Below are 16,328 nucleotides of genomic sequence, written 5' to 3'. Positions count from 1 at the left end.
CTCTGCTCAGAATGAGGCCGGGGCTAGTATTTGCTTTACTTTCTGGTACCATAGTGTCCTTTTCTGGATCGGAGGCTCTTGAACTTGTACCTGTGTTAGGACAAGAACGAGATGGTCCCTCTGGCCCTTGAAGCCTTTGATCTGCAGGACTGATTGGTGTCCCTGGATCTTGAGCACACTTACTTACATGTGCTGATCCATCTCAAGCAAAGAAAGTATATAAGGTGTGTGGTGGGATCTTGCCACTACCAATTCAAGGTCCTTCCATTTAGTCTTTTTTCGGCAACCAGGGTCTTCACCAAATTGCTGCAGTGGCTGAGGCTCGCCTCAGCAGGGAACACATACATTTCATCCCCCACCTGGGTGACCGGCTCATCCAAGCTCACTTCCCAGACTGTGTCAACACATCTCTACCACACGTGTTGCAGATTGGGTTTGTCTCTGAACTACAAGAAGTCCCACGTTTTGCTGTCTCGGGCCCTCTACTCTATTGGTGGGATCCCGGACACCTCCCCAAGGCAGGTAATTCACTGCAGAGTATAGAGTGGTTCATGTCTTCCAATCCTGGAAACTGGTTCTGGCATTGCCTTGTTGCTCCTCCTGGGTCTCATGGCTTTCCTGCATTCTGGTGATGCTGGAGGCCCAACTCGGAATGAGGTCTCTATACTGCTGCTTTTGAAGTCTTGCACTGCGTGCCGTGAGACCTCGTATGGTGTTCCCTGATGGGGTATATCCTTCAATTCGCTCCAATTGTGTTACGTTGGTAAATGTCTTTAATGGCCAAGCAGCAAACCATACATCAATAGAACAGTTCACCACAACAAATCCAAAAACTGAACACGCCTCTCCCAAACAGCAGATCCCATACCCTTCTGGACACATTGAATCAAATGAGAGAGGTGTATGCGTTAGGTGGAGACAATCTTGGGGACATCCTTCGACTTCCTGCTTACTTCAAAAGAGAAACAATAACTCACTTCTTCTGCGCACGTGTGGAGAGGCCCACACGGTATGTGCAGCTACATCTCGTTATGCAAGATATATGGCATCTTATCTAGTTTTGACTTAAAGCCGTTGTCATCTGGACTCAACCAGTGTAATTAAAAATGGTTAGGGTTTATGAAAATAGCCTAACTGTGAAGAGCATGAATAATGCAGAGAAGAATTCTCGCTTAGGTGTGCTAAGCAGAAAGATGTGCAAGTGTGTGGGCATCTCACCGGAAACCAGTAGTTGCATTTCTTCATTCCAACTCTACATACCATTTTATAACCTGCATTGACTTTTTATTTGAATACACATCCCTGAGAGACGACCTACTGTGAGGGTCAATGCTCGGCACCCTTGACCACATCTGACAGTCGTGGATGCATCCTTAAAAGGCTGGTGTGCTTACCTGTTACATCCTACGGCGAGCGGATTCTGGTCCCCCAACAGAAACCCGAGAACACGTCAATTTGCTAGACATGTGGACAATCAGATTGGCCCTGGTTGGCTACCTCCCTTCGGTGCAAAGCAAGTATGTTCTAGCTGTCAGGTCAGTACAGTGGTTAGGTACTACCCCAACAAACAGGGTGTTTTGGGGCGTCTTTGCCTATGTGCAGAGAAGCCATGCAAGTGTGCTTCTGGAGAACGTTGCGTCTCTGATGGCAGCCCACCTAGTCGGGGCAGAGAGAACATTGTGGTAGATGATTTGTGCAGACAGGCTTCGGCCTCCCACGAGTGGGGCTGTGCTAGGAGATTCTGGATGAGATCTCCTTTGTGGGGGAACTCCTTGGGAAGATCTATTTGCTTTCATTGTGCAGGAGTTTATTCACCAGGCAGTTCTGGGGGATGCATTGACTTATATCCCTTCCCACCAATCCCGTCAGTCTGCTAGTTCTCAGGAGACTGTGGCTGTTTTTGATCTCTCCGGACTGGGCCCAGAGGACGTAATACCCGTAGCGACCAGACATGCCATCTACCCTCCCTGGCGCCTTCCACCGAGAGTGGTTCTACTCTTCCTTGAAGGGGTGGTTCCTCCAGCCAAACCTCAGCAGTCTGAGCCATTATGCTTGGCTGCTGAGAGGCTGTGGTACAAGGAGTCGAAAGTGTCGGGCAATGCCCGGATGTGCTCTTTTCAGCCCTAAGGCCAGCCATTAAGTCTATTTATACCCGCAGATGGCATATGTCCTCAGCTTGGTGTTGCAAGAGGGAACCTAGACCCTTCCACCTGTCCTACCTCTACCATTCCGAATGTTTACATTTTTGTCCTGGACAGATCTACATATTGGCACTGTGAAGGATGCCTTGCTATCATATGTCTTTAAAAGGATCCCTGAGCAAGTCTTTCTTCAAAATCCCCTCACATTTATGCAATTTTACTGGGGCTTTTGCAACCAGTTTACTCACGCTATTTTGTTCATGTGTGGGACCTACATTTAGAACTTACTTTCCTCCTAGGAGCTCTATTTGTGCCTCTGCATTCATGTGTGCCAAGGTTTCTCAGCCTTAAGGTGATGTTCCTGGTAGCCATTACTTTGGTGGGATGAATTAGTGAGCTTCAGGTATTGCCTTCCTAATTGGTGTTTTTCAAGGTGGCTTGGAGAGTGAGGCTCCCCAAGGTTGTTAAAGACTTCCAACTCTCAGAAAATCCATCTTCCTGTGCTATATTTCCTCTGCCTCACCCTTCCAAGACAGAGAAGTGATTCTATTGGCTAGATCCGGTGTGGGCTGTGAACTACTTCATCTCTCTGAAGTATGTTAAAAGACATTACGATCGGCCGCCAGGGGGCGCACGGATGCAGAACTCCTCCGTGTGAGCTCCGCTCCCCTAACCCCCAAAAGTGCTTTGAGCCCCCACTTTTGGCCCCCCCACCCGAACAACAACGACGGACGGAGCCCACTGAACCTGGCCCCCGACTTCCGGGCGAAACTCCGACGAGAATCGGAGCGATTTTCCCTTTGAAATCGCCCCGACTTGAGCCGCCCCCTCCGGGCCTCCTACGCAGCACCTCCCCGGAGCACTGGAGCCGCGGGAACCCGTGAACCCCGCACACCAACGCACCACCCCCGCCGGCCCCCCCGGATCACAGAACTTTCGCGGACCCCACGGACTGGCCACAACTGGGTCGGGTGAGTGTTTCCCGCCCGCATTAAGCGCGGGCGTCCCAAGGCCCCCGAGAGGCGCTCCCGCCCCCGAGTACAGGGACTGCCAGCAACGCCACCCTGCCTGAGGAGAGACGGCGCCCCCTCCCCCTGGAACCAGCCCCCTACCCGCGCCCCCGAAGTTGCGACAGGCGCCGACCAAGGAGACTAGGAGCCCCCCTCCTCCATCGAGGCGGACCCCCGAGGCGCCGACTGGGAGGTGAATTGGAAAAGTGTGGCTGTTGGGGAGAAAAGAGGGGAATGCAATATAAAGGAACCAACAAAGGGTTTGGATGGGGATTATAATTGGTTATTCCTGCATTTTGGCTGACCCTCACACCTGGAGGATACGAAATTCCTTGCTCCCCCCCACCCAATAGGGAATTGCTCCCCCCCGCTACAGAGCGCGGCCCACACATTGAGGGCCTGGCGCGGAGCTCCCTCAGCAGTCAGGCAGCATTTCGAACGGGCCCCCCCCCCCACAAGCCGGACCCGGGCCTTCTTTAGCCCCGAACTGTTCACACCGGACCCCCACGAGCTCAGTTCAGTCCAGACAGGCCCCAAAGGCTACACCAGGACAGTGCAGTGGAACCTGAGTGGCAGAGGATCCCAGGTTGGAGGCCACCACCGGGGACGTACAGTGCGGACAGAGGGTAGTGCCCCTGACCCCAGGGCGTGTGCCTCCTCTCGTCACCCGCTCCAGTTCGACGGGACACCTGGGTCACCATCCCGCATCCCACGCCGGCAAGCAACCAGAGCCTCGGTGCTGAGGGAAAGGCCCCCACCATAGGGGCGTGTGCCTCCTCGCACCTACACATCGCATGAGCATCCGCAGCAAACTCGCCAGATTCGCATACACCCCCCCATACCCGGACCCCGATACCAACGAAACAATGTCAACTGAGCCCCCCGAAGCGGGTGCGGCAGCCACCAAGGGGGACATAGCCGCCCTCCTAAGCGAGATCAGAAGCATGGGCGCGAACCTAGGAGGCAAGATAGACAGAATGACCCAGAGGGTCGATAACATAGAACAGAGGCTTGAAGGAGTTGAAAACAACCAGGCCTCGATCGATGTAACGGAAGCCCAACTGAACCTTAGAATGAACAACATAGAGAAAAGAGAAGAGGACATCCGGCTAAAAATTGACGATTTAGAAAATAGGGAGCGCCGCAACAACCTCCGCTTTTTTGGGATCCCGGAGCGCGAGGGTTAAACAGAGTCAGATCTTAAACACACCATACACGATATCATCAGGATATTAGTCGCAGATGAGAATGTGGACGAGCTCGCAATTGAGCGAATACACAGAGCCGGCGGCCCACCAGGAGGCCCAAGATCCGTCTTAGCCAAGTTCCACAGGTACCAGGATAGAACAAGGATTCTCACGAAGGCTCGATCGGCAGACTCCCTCACCCTCAGCGGGGCCCAGATAACCATTTTCCAAGACCTTTCATCGCTCACGTTGGCTCTACGGCGTCTCTGCAGCCCTCTCACGAAGTGGCTCACGGACCGAGGCACAAGGTATAGGTGGGGATACCCCTTCTCCCTCAACTTTGAACACGAGAGCAGGCGGATAACGCTCCGATCCGAGGACGACATCCGGAACTGCATGGCGGATCTCGTGGGCCCGGACCCACGGGAGGAATCACATGGCGACTCGGCACGGGATGGAGCGAGGAGGAGACCCCAGGGCCCGAAGCGGAATAAAGTCAAGGGAGCAAGAAAATACAGACGTCCTAACGACTCCCCGGACGTAAATGGATGAGGCGGCACCCACCCGTCACTCGCCCTGAGGAACCTAACTCGGGACCCATGGGCCAAGGAGTTGGTACCTAGCGGTGGGACGTCGTCACAAACCCGCCGAACACCCCACATTGTGCGCTTTCCACTGATTTCATAGCGGAGGGTCGACCGGCGAATGACGTCCCTCGAACTCACACGTATCGTTGCATTTCTTTTCTATCTTTTACCTGTAACAACAGTTCTTGTTGCTTGTTATTTTGTGATTGATGTTCAGCAATCAAATTGGGGGGAGGGGGCTCAAAACCATAATACGCTACCATGTGGGGGGGGGGTTGCGTGGCTATAACCCTCACGGGCGGTCCGCTGAAAGACCGGCTGAGTACATCTGGTCCAACGCGGACGCCATCACCTTTAAGACTCAGTTTCACATGGGTTTGAAAGATGCGGAACTTAGATTGAAACCGGGAACACTGGGTATGATGACCAATACCCAAAGGGAAGGGGAGGTGGGTGGGATGATCGCAAATTCAATGCCTCACGAGGCACGAAACACTTATCAGAGTACTTCCACTGTGGCAACTAATCTTCGAAGACGACGCGACACACACGACGAACACACGAAGTGCAGCAATGTCCACGAAACGTAATGTAGCGGGTGACAGGCACGGCACCCTTAAAATCGGCACTCTCAATGTCAAGGGCCTCAACTCCCCCACCAAGAGATCTCTAGTATCCCGAGAATTCAAGAGGGCAGGCTTTGATATTCTCTTTCTACAAGAGACTCGATACTCCAGAGGCGAAGAACGGAGAGTGTTACACCCCAAACTAGGCTCTGAGCACTGGGGTTCTGGCCCCTTGAAAAAGGCGGGAGTGGGCATCCTGATCAACAAGACCCTACAATTCGAGTTAATGAGATCCTGGTCCGACGTGAGCGGTAGAACTATTGTTCTTGTAGGCAATATACAAGGCACCACCGTCACGCTCGCATCCATTTATGCACCAAACACCGGCCAATCTCGGTTTCTTCACCAAGCAATCCCCAAGGTTATGACTGAGGCACAAGGCGAAGTAATCCTGGGTGGGGATCTCAATACGTGGATGGATCCTGAACTCGACAGGCAAGCCGGCGACCCCTCCGCAAGCACCCCAGTCACCAGCGCACGCTCAATGGTTGGCAGAACTGATGGATATATACAACTTAACAGATGCCTGGAGACATCAGAACCCGTCACGCACAGGCTACACCTTCTATTCGACTCCACACGCCACGTACTCCAGGATAGACTATATATACCTAACACCTGCACTCACAACGGCAATGACGGAAACCAGTATATCCCCGGTCACCTGGTCGGACCACGACACGGTGACGGTCACATTGGATCAAATGGCCCTTCCCCAGAGGTCGACCAAATGGCGCTGCAATGAATCGCTTTTTAGAGACTCGGTCTTCCGTGAGCAACTCGAACAGGACATCACCCATTACTTTGAAGAAAACAACACAGGTGACGTCTCCACGAACACAGTCTGGGAGGCGGGCAAAGCCACCTGGAGAGGGGTGCTCATCAGGGAGGGTGCAGCTAAAAAGAGGGAACGACAACTCATAGAGAATAGGCTACGGACCGAAATCACTCAACTGGACTAATTGGCGCAAACCGTGACTACGGAGAGGCTACACAAGATAGAACAAGCCAATGCCAAAAGGGAGGAACTGCGCCAGCTCGAAACAGGGGCTATTGAGCACCGACTCCAATGCCTAAAGCAGAGGCACTATGAACACGGTAATAAGGCGGGGGCACTACTCGCTGCTAGACTCCGAGGCCAGCGTCGCGAGAGGTGGGTGCCCACTATACAAGAAGAAGAACCACTCCGAGTCCGTTGCCCCCCCAATATCCCTGAAGCCTTTGCCACTTTCTATGAGAAGCTCTACACCTCGCAAGAAGCTCCCGGATTGGAAGCAATTACGGATTACTTGTCGGCAGTCTCCATGCCCTCTCTTCCAGCAGACATTGCACAGGCACTGGACTCCCCCATCACAGCAGAAGAAGTAGAAAACGCCATTAAAAGACTTCCGACAGGGAAGGCCCCCGGGAATGACGGCTACACGGCAGGATTTTATAAGACCTTTCAAAGTGCCCTCCTTCCCTTTATGGTTGAACTCTTCAATAACATTCTTCTCTCCGGAGTGGCCCCCGCGTCCTTCTCAGAGGCTCTGATAGCAGTAATCCCCAAAGAAGGAAAGGACCCGAAGTATTGTGCCTCATATCGTCCGATATCACTGCTGAATACAGATGCCAAAATTTACACAAGAATCCTCACAGCCCGCCTAGAGACGCATATGCCCTCGATAATTCATAACGACCAGGTTGGCTTTATTCTGGGTCGACAAGGCGCTGACTCCACACGCAAGACCCTCCACCTTATACAGGAATCTAGAACATCTCCAGATATGCCAGCATTGCTGTCAATTGACGCGGAAAAGGCGTTCGACAGGGTCGAATGGCATTTCCTAGAAGCCACGCTGAAGCACATAGGCCTCGGCCCTGTCCTCCGCCGAGCGATTAAAGCTGTCTACTCGACCCCGAAAGCCTCAGTAATGGTGAACTCCCAATTCTCGCGCTGGTTCCCACTAACCAGGGGAACGAGACAAGGATGCCCCCTTTCGGCGATACTCTTCGCACTGTCCCTGGAACCACTTGCCAGAGCTCTCCGGGCGGACTCCACCGTGGAAGGTATCCGAGTGAACGGTAGGGAATACAAGATGGCCCTGTATGCAGATGACATCCTGCTGCACGTACTCAACCCCCTGTCGTCAGTCCCGCGGGCGATTCATCTCATTGAAGAATATGGAACACTCTCCGGCTTCAAAATCAATAGAACTAAGTCCATCCTCTTCCCGCTCCACGTACCCTCCCTCGAACAACAAAGAGAGCTGGCACACCTCGGCCTAACCATACAGGAATCCACACTACGCTACCTGGGGATTAATATAACAAGAGATCTTTCACAGCTCTACGAGGCGAACTTCCCCCAGCTCCTAGCTGCCCTAAAGGCTGACCTACTGAAATGAAAGCCACTCACAATCTCCTGGATGGGACGCTTGAACGCTATCAAGATGGTGACCCTCCCACGCTTCCTGTATCCATTCCAGGTCCTTCCCGTCATGATCCCAGAACACTTCTTTAGACAGGTCAAGAAAACTATACTCGATTTCCTCTGGGACGGAAGAAAACCACGAATAGCATATGATATTCTGATACTACCGAAGGAGCTGGGAGGAGTAGGTCTTCCGGATATAGAAATATACTATCAGGCAACACAATTGAGGATTCTGGTCCCACACCTACGAGACAGGAAGGACCTCCAGTGGGTCCAGCTCGACAATGACTTCCTTCGCAACGTGACCCTCGCAGAATGGCTATGGGTTCCCAGATCGAAGCTTGTAAAACCACTGCGCGAACACCCGATATTGGGCACCATGTGGAACATCTGGAAGAAAGGAAAGGGTATGGCAGGAGTTACAACATGGCCCTCAACCCTGAGCCACCTCTGGTCACCTGGCATCCGTGAGAGGATCCCCGAACACGCCAGGTATCAAACCTGGTTTGATGCAGGACTAGAAAGAGTCGGTCAGCTGTGGAGGAAGGAGAAATTCATATCAATCTCGGAACTGGAAGATGCCCTCCAAATCCACCCGATCCCGATCTTCCTGTATCTACGGCTGAAAGGGGTGCTCTCAAGAGAGGAATGGAAAGCCGCCACGCGCAGAGAATTAACGCCCTTCGAAACGATCCTTGACACGACCAACGCGACCAAAGGATTGATATCCCGGATGTATAAAGCTCTGATCACCAAGGACCACTCCCCGATCCTCCGCCTCAAAGGAAAATGGGAAAAAGATTTCGGCAGGGAATTTGACCAGCAGGCCTGGGACCAAATATGCGGTACGCCCGCCAGAGTGTCTATCGCCACCCAATACAAATTGCACGCTGTAAAGCTACTCCACCGTTGGCAGTATGACCCGCATAGACTTTCAAAGATGTTCCAAACCTCCAGCCCCAGATGCTGGCGCCACTGCGGAGCGGAAGCCAACTACTGGCACATGTGGTGGGACTGCCCCAAAGTGCGCATTTATTGGCAGGAGGTCCTAGGATGGATCAAGCGTCTAGATGGCATAGACAGAGAATCCTCCCCCCTTCTGATGTTGTTCGGTCTTGAAGATGATGATGACGAGCTGGTGCAGGTGAGGGGACTGGTATCCCCCCTCCTATTGGCAGCCAGGGCAACCCTAGTTACGAAATGGAAATCCCCACGGCTGCCAAACGAAAAGGACTGGCTGAAAGTCGCCACCAATATCTACACTATGGAGAAAATAACGGCAGCCCTGCACAACAAGGCTGCGAAACATGAAGAAGCGTGGAGTGACTTCGCAAGCCATTACATGTCAAGATCGAACGCCTACCCAACATCTAGTCAGTAAAAGCACTCACCAACTGCCTTGCATGATGTATGAAAATTGAGACCCTTATCAATCAAACGCCTGTGCCTGTCACACACCCGATCACAATGCTAACGATTCACGATTCACAACGACAACTACCTTCGGACGTTGCCGCGTCGCAAGTTTCTTCGGACTACAGCAATCATCATGCCACGGAAGTGTTATGAGCAATAAAAGGGAGGGGAGGGAGGGAAGGAAGGGGAGTTATATAGTTCACTCGTCGGGAGTGGACCCATGCTTGACTGTACTGTCATTATAGTTATGCTATTTGAATCTGAGTTGGGAAAAGAGGCAGAAGCGATATATGGTTCCTATGTATGTTCGAATGTGCTTCTACCTCATGATTCACTTTTGCTGTTTAAAACCAATAAAATTGAATTTGAAAAAAAAAAAAAAGACATTACAAGCTTTTTGTGGGTTACCCTGGTGCTGGCAGGGTTGACCAAGCAGATCCCGTCAAGGTGCATCATTCTCTGCATCTCGAATGCTACAAACTGTCTGGGAAAGATGTGCCATAGTCTTAGTGCTCATTTCGAACAGCGGCCTGGCTGCCACCTCTGCCCTGCAAGGGTTGTGGAGGTCTGTACATTTGCCATGCGACCAAGTGGGCTTTGCTGCACACGTGTGTCAAACATTACTGCTCTAGTCAAGCAGTCCTCCAGAGGTCTTAGGTTTAGGTGGTGCCCCCTCACTCCTCCTTCCAGATTTACATACTGCTATGGGAGTCTATCATAGATGAGGAAGGAATTTATTAGGAGAGCAAATTGCTTACCTCTCTGTAATGTTTTTTCTAATGGACGTTTCTCCCTCTGATTCTTCACTGCCCTCCCAACCTGCACCTCTTGTTCTGTGCTCCCTCAGCGACTAAATGCTAGGGGAAAGGGGGTGGAACTGAGGTTGTTGTGGCGCGAGGTGTCTTCAGATAGAAGTGCCTCTGTGTGGCACGCAATGGCGCCTTGCCGAGCCAAGAAAGAGCTGTGCGTTGCCCAATGGAGGTGAAAACGTTTCCGAAGGCAGCTGGCGCTGTTGATAGAATATTATAGATGGGAATCCGAGGGAGGTAATTCCATCAGAAAGACTATTGCAGAGAGGTAAGTAATGTGATCTTCTACGCACTCACCCACCCACACAGTTCATGCAACTGCTCATGCTGCACAAATATAATACACATGCACCTTTCCACTGCACATGCACCCATACAATAGATACATGCACACACGCCGAACATATGCCCATGCACGCGTATGTAACCAAACACTGCGAAAAGCATGCTTGAATTGTGTGTGTATTTTAAAGAACGCTCATATTGCGTGCTTCTCCGTATCACCATAGTATGTGAGAATACTCCTGCCCATTAGCAGTTGTTTGTAGGGGGTATACCTAACCATTTGACTATCCCAGGCCATGGGTTGAGTACCTAGAGTGTTGATTGTAAACCATGCCAGTGATGTATTTGGTTATTGTGAGAAACCAGAAGGTGTCTCACCCGCTAGTCCCCAGAAATCTGTCTCCCAGGTGGCCAGGGCATGGCCATCGCCTTTTGATCATGACCCTTTTAGTGGACTAGTGCGGGAGGATCACCTGAGTGATGGGTCTTCGGGGAGTGGGACACCTTATGGCGAGATGTGGTATCCCCTTTCCTGTAACACCTTTACACCATACTAGCCACTGGGATATGTTGGAACTCTTTCTCCCCCCGTTCCCCTCTTCCCTACATGAACACTTTCACAGGGACAAGATCGCTCTGGGAGAAAAAAGACTCACACCCGAGCATTGTACCTGGCATGTCCCACTATTGTGGTCGGGCATTTAATGGTAACACCGGACTTCCATTAAGCTTCCCCAGATGGATAAAAGGGGGAGCACGAGAGCACACTTTGAGCATGGCAAAGTACACGAAGGAACAGTTTCCGAAACGGCAGCTGAATGAGGGGAGAAAGACGGCAAACCAAGAAGGGTGCACCAGTAGGGAGATACCCTTGACCTTTCCGGCTGAAAACCGTTGTTAGGCAGAATTATATGCAGTACCCTTTGGGAACACTACACACACTTAAGACTACAAGTGACAGTACAATTTCACCTTCGGTACAAGCCTGTACTACACAGTTATAGTGGTAGCAGTAGCGGAGCAGCCAGACTTATCTCAAGAGTAAGTGAGCAGCACAAATAATTACACAAAGGACAGCAATTACTATGATTCAGGCAAACAAGGTTTCTAAGTATAAGAATATATATTTATTTACTCAACAGTTGTATAACATTTCACTATTCTAAGCAAGTTAAAAATCATAATCATAAATACACCACACCTCTTCCCTTAAATTCTAGACAAGTTAGGCTCACAAAAGGAAGTGGGAGCAAAATGGCACTCCAGTAATTTAAAAGGGAGGGAAAGACAAAGTTATCAACAATGAGGCAAAACCAACAGGTAAGTATTCTGAGTAGTTGAACAAGAGAGACTACAGTGTGGAGATCAGCTAGAAAAGGCTTAGGGCCAAAGTCAATAGGTCAAAAGTCTTTTGCTCAAGATGTCACAGTTCAGGGTAGTTCGCAGTAAAGTTTGCGGCACAGATTCCGGATGAGGTTGGTTGGTAGAAAAGTTCGTTCAAAGAGTGGAGGACGACAAGCCCTCTAATTGGAGAAAGATTTCACACACTTTCACTGCGGCTGAGCGAAACGCACAACCGGATTTGCACAGTACCTTAAAACGGAGAGGGGGCTGTAGCTGAGGCAGACGTTCCTGATAGTTCCTGCAGGCTCGCGGTTCCTGAAGCAACTGTCGGACTGATCAGAAGTAGGAAGACTGGAGGGTCATGCACTACCCAGGGAAGAAACCAGCAGCAGCGCCAAAAAACGAATAAAAGGTGCGCTCCTCAACACCCAAGCAAGGTCCGACCTTCCTGGCTATCCAGCCCACTGTAGCTCTGGACAGCGAATTCGAGCAGAGGAGGGGTCCTGGCTTGTAGTTTGGGCGAACTGGTTGGTCCCACCAGCTCAAGGGAAGAAGTTTCCTGGAGGATCTTCTCTGTCGTCGGATTTGGTGATACGGACCTGCAGCAGGGCTTCAGCGGGCGGTTCAGTCGTTGCAGGGGTCCTCTTCTTCCAGTTCCTCGTTGGTTCTTTCATTCCAGTGGTGACTGTCTTTCCAGTCCCAGAGACCTGCTTTTTATGCAGTTTTCCCCCATTCATACAGCCTGGCCCTCAAATCACACAGCAGGGTGGCTGGCCTGGCAAGGGCAGTCCCCTTAGCCAATCAGACAAGAGTGCGACTTGGGTTACTAAGGCAACCCATGGCAGGAGTCCGAAGGTCCCTCCCTCACATCCTGCCTACCTAGATTATCAGGCACCTTAAGAAGGGCTTCTGTGCAGAAGCCCGCGAGAAGACAGCGAACAAAGGAGTCATCCCCGGTTTGGCATGCAGAGAAAAACACAAGAAAGACTTTAACAAAAAGAAATGGTGAATAAACCCTGCCGGAACCAAAATAAAATGTAATTGGTCAAGCGGGTTTATGTTAGAGGATAATCTAGCCTAAAACATTATCACGTTATATAAGATAATCGCGGTAGAAAAGTTAGGGTAGATACAACTGCCACCAGCCAAGTCTTAATGTTAAGGGAGCGAAACAATGCCCCAAGAGGTACAGACAAAAAGGGGTAGGAGTTAACCCTTTCCAATACTCCATGTAAGATGGGGTGTACTGGGTCTGTGGTTTAAAGTGACTATATAAAGTTGATGGCAACTTTACCTGTTTCTGGGGGACAGTAGTCAGCCCCAGAAAAATGGAGTCAGTGGGAAGTCTCAAAGACAACCCTGTGTCACTGCACTGAAGGTGCTGTGTAACGCACACAAAAAGTGGTGCACATGGAGTAGATGAGGCTCCAGTGCCCAAGATCACACAAACAGTGAAAACACACACAGCAAAACACATGTAAGAGTGGGAAAAAAGGCTCACACTCTTACCCGATGAAAGAAATAAATCCTAGAAATCCAGCAAAGCTGCTGGAGGACTCTTTAGGTAAGGGAAATCAACCATTTATGAGAATTATTCCTAACAACCGTTACTTTCCGAAGTCCTTTGGATCAAAAGGCGTAAGTCCAGGAAACAAGACTGCATAATCCTGCATTGTGTGTCGGAGATACCCTGGGGCCCTCCTGCATGGATAATCGAGTCGGGGAGGAGCAGCAGCAGCTGTGGTTCCGTCCTTGGCTCCAAGATAAAACGGCGCCAGTAAGATTAACACAGCCAATGAGTCAGTTATACCGAAGCAAGACCTGTGTGTGTTGAAGTCAAGGTTGCAAGCAGCAACATTGTAGAAAGAGCACAAGGAGTAAAATTTGTAACACGTGTGATGAAAGACGCGAGGAAAGCTGAATTGCGGGTGGATGTTTAAACTAAGAGAAGAAAGATACAACACAGGTGACAGAGTGGTCCGGCGCCATGAGTGTGCTCAATCTAAGGTCTATGTAAGGTGTCCAGCTAAAAGTGATGAAAAGGAAAAGCGGAGGATGAGAAATTAAGTGAATCGAAGTGGTCCTGCAACGGTTTAAGAAAAATCCATTGCACAATTGAAAGTCTTAGATTTTTTTTTACACGGTCCGAGGCCAAACAAGGCAGCCCAATTAAGAACCTTGTGTTAAAGGGGTCTGAGCCCGAATGAGGGAGATCCGAGGTCCGAGCCCGATTGAGGGAGACCAATTGTGAATATTGTGCTAAAGGGGGTCTGAATCTGAAGGAGAGAGACCCGTGGTGAATGGTGAACCAGAGTACTTGTGAATGTGAAAAACCTGTGAAGAAAGGAAATTTATTACAGAGGGCCTGACGTAATAAACAAGCACTAAAGAGACTTTGAATGGTAAAGAGACTTTGGCACAGAAGGCCCGGATATCTATGCTTAAACTGTATCCTCGTGGCAGAGAAGTCAGCACACGTGCAAAGCATGTGCGAAGCTCGAACATGCTGTGCTGAAAACTTGGGGAAATGAAGCCAACTTCTCAACTATCTTGACATATTCTTTCTTGAACACTTTTCTTTTGCATACATTGTTATTCTCCACCATTTGCATTTAGAATTAAGGATTGGCAATAGGTATATTAGTATAGTCCCTTTTATTTTGGCAGAGACTCAACTAGGAATGCATTATTTATTATTTGATGGTTGTAGCTTGCTCCCATCCTTAGATTTGAGGTTAGATAGGCATTCAACATACCCATTGAAGTTCAATAAAGACCCTTCAACTGTGATCACTTGTCTGTCTTCACTGTTTGATACCATGCCTTCCTTACTGCATGTGATGAAAGTACCTAACAATGGTTTGAATACTTGGACAGTGCTTATATGAGTACCAGGGCATTTGATGACGATGCACAACAATGTTGTGAGCACCCGGGCACTTGATGGCAGTTTATATCAGTGGTGCCAGTACCTTGCATTTAATGGCAGTGGAGTGTACCTAGACATTTGATAGCACTCCCTGGCGATAATGTAAATACTTGGGCCTATGATGCCAATACCTGCTAACAGATTTGAGTACCTGGGCATATGATGGTAATACCTGGTAAACAAGAATACAGCTGCTATACAAAAGTCAAAACTATTGGCTTTGCCTATGATGATTAGTAATGGTCGTGTTTTTTTCTGTTGCTGAAGTTCATATACTCACCTTTTTTGTAAACAATAGCGTACCTAGTGGCATTCTGAATTTTGACGACTTTTCAATCTAATTTCTCTTTCTGCTTGTAGGAAGTTGAAAAGCTGCGCTTTGAAAATGCGTTCCTGAAAGAAAGCAGAAAATGTGAAAACCTCTGAAGGCCTTGGTTAAATAGGTCCTATTTAAATTGAAAAATGCTTACTTGCTGTCAAGTTCTTTTTTTAGTTTAATTATTTTTTAAATTGTATCGTTTGGATTTCTGGTTCATTTTCCAAACATGGCATAGTAAAACGCGCATTTGGATTTTCAGTGGTTTGCCCTCCATTAATTTGAAGGGATCCAAATTCTTGACAGTCTTGTCATAGCTGTTTGCCTTTAGTTATCTGTATTAAATATGATGGAAAATGTATATTTTGCCAAGGTAACATTTACACATGTTTTTCTGACCTAATATTGTATTTAATAAATGACCTGGATGGATTTTCACTCTGCGCACTGGTGTAGCTTAACAGTGTGATATACTCTTTACATTTCTGTAAAATATGTAATGTTGGTTTAATATTTAGACCTGCTATGTATCAATGGATTTAGTTTTGGAGTTGCGACATCTCTGGCACCCGGGGAGGACTGGGAACATTTGGCCTGGGGAGCAAGTTTACTTTTCTAGCCCATGTCCAATGGCCCAAGCCCACAGTGCATCCGCCCCAACTTCTAGAACAAATAATCTCAATACCAACCTCTCCCCCTCCCACACATTCCCAAGTGTATATAAAGTAGACATTATTGACATAACTTTCCTCGTATGCAACATATTTAGTTTTGTTTGTGGTTTCTCAGAGACCCTGAACCCCTGAAAATGTTCCCACTTACCAATACCAAACATAGTAACATTATTTCACCAAGGTAATATAATTGGTTACATGAGAAAGCAGGGATTTGAACCCAGTTTTCAGTGTATTACAGTTTGTAATTTGACAGCAGGCTACATCTTTTCCCATCTCATCTTTAATTATTTTATAACAATGTAAAGAGGTGGCAAAGCTGGAGATGACATTGGTAGAGCAGAGCAATTGCTGAACCAGGGGATCTAGGTTTGCTCTCAGAATCAAACATGAGCTGGCATGGCAAAAGACCCATACTTCTTGCCACCCCAACCTGCAACACAAAACCCATACCTATACCCACCCCCACAACATAAAACCCTCACTTGTCGGCCTGCCTTGTCACCAGCATGCTTAACATAAATGGTTACAACTATGTATAGAGTAACAATATAGAGTATACACCCAAATGAGTGAGTTTCTCTCTAC

General features: G+C 49.2%; 1 protein-coding gene across 2 annotated transcripts in view; it reads left to right on the top strand.

Annotated features, from left to right (window-relative positions):
- KIF15 (kinesin family member 15) overlaps positions 1–15,504 on the top strand; it is a 2,141,222-nt gene extending 2,125,718 nt beyond the window's left edge. Inside the window, exon 35 of one of the 2 annotated variants that reach the window (XM_069648268.1) lies at positions 15,111–15,504. In XM_069648268.1, coding sequence (XP_069504369.1) covers positions 15,111–15,176 — 66 coding nt within the window. In that variant the 3' untranslated portion in view covers positions 15,177–15,504. The remainder of the gene's footprint in view (positions 1–15,110) is intronic. The other variant, XM_069648269.1, reaches the window with a different exon arrangement.
- The last annotated feature ends 824 nt before the right edge of the window (positions 15,505–16,328 follow it).

The sequence above is a fragment of the Ambystoma mexicanum genome, chromosome 2q, assembly GCF_040938575.1.
Source record: "Ambystoma mexicanum isolate Mex_15411 chromosome 2q, UKY_AmexF1_1, whole genome shotgun sequence".
NCBI classification, from domain to species: domain Eukaryota; kingdom Metazoa; phylum Chordata; class Amphibia; order Caudata; family Ambystomatidae; genus Ambystoma; species Ambystoma mexicanum.
Note: the sequence above shows the minus strand (reverse complement) of the source record. Positions and strands in the feature narration are given on the sequence as shown.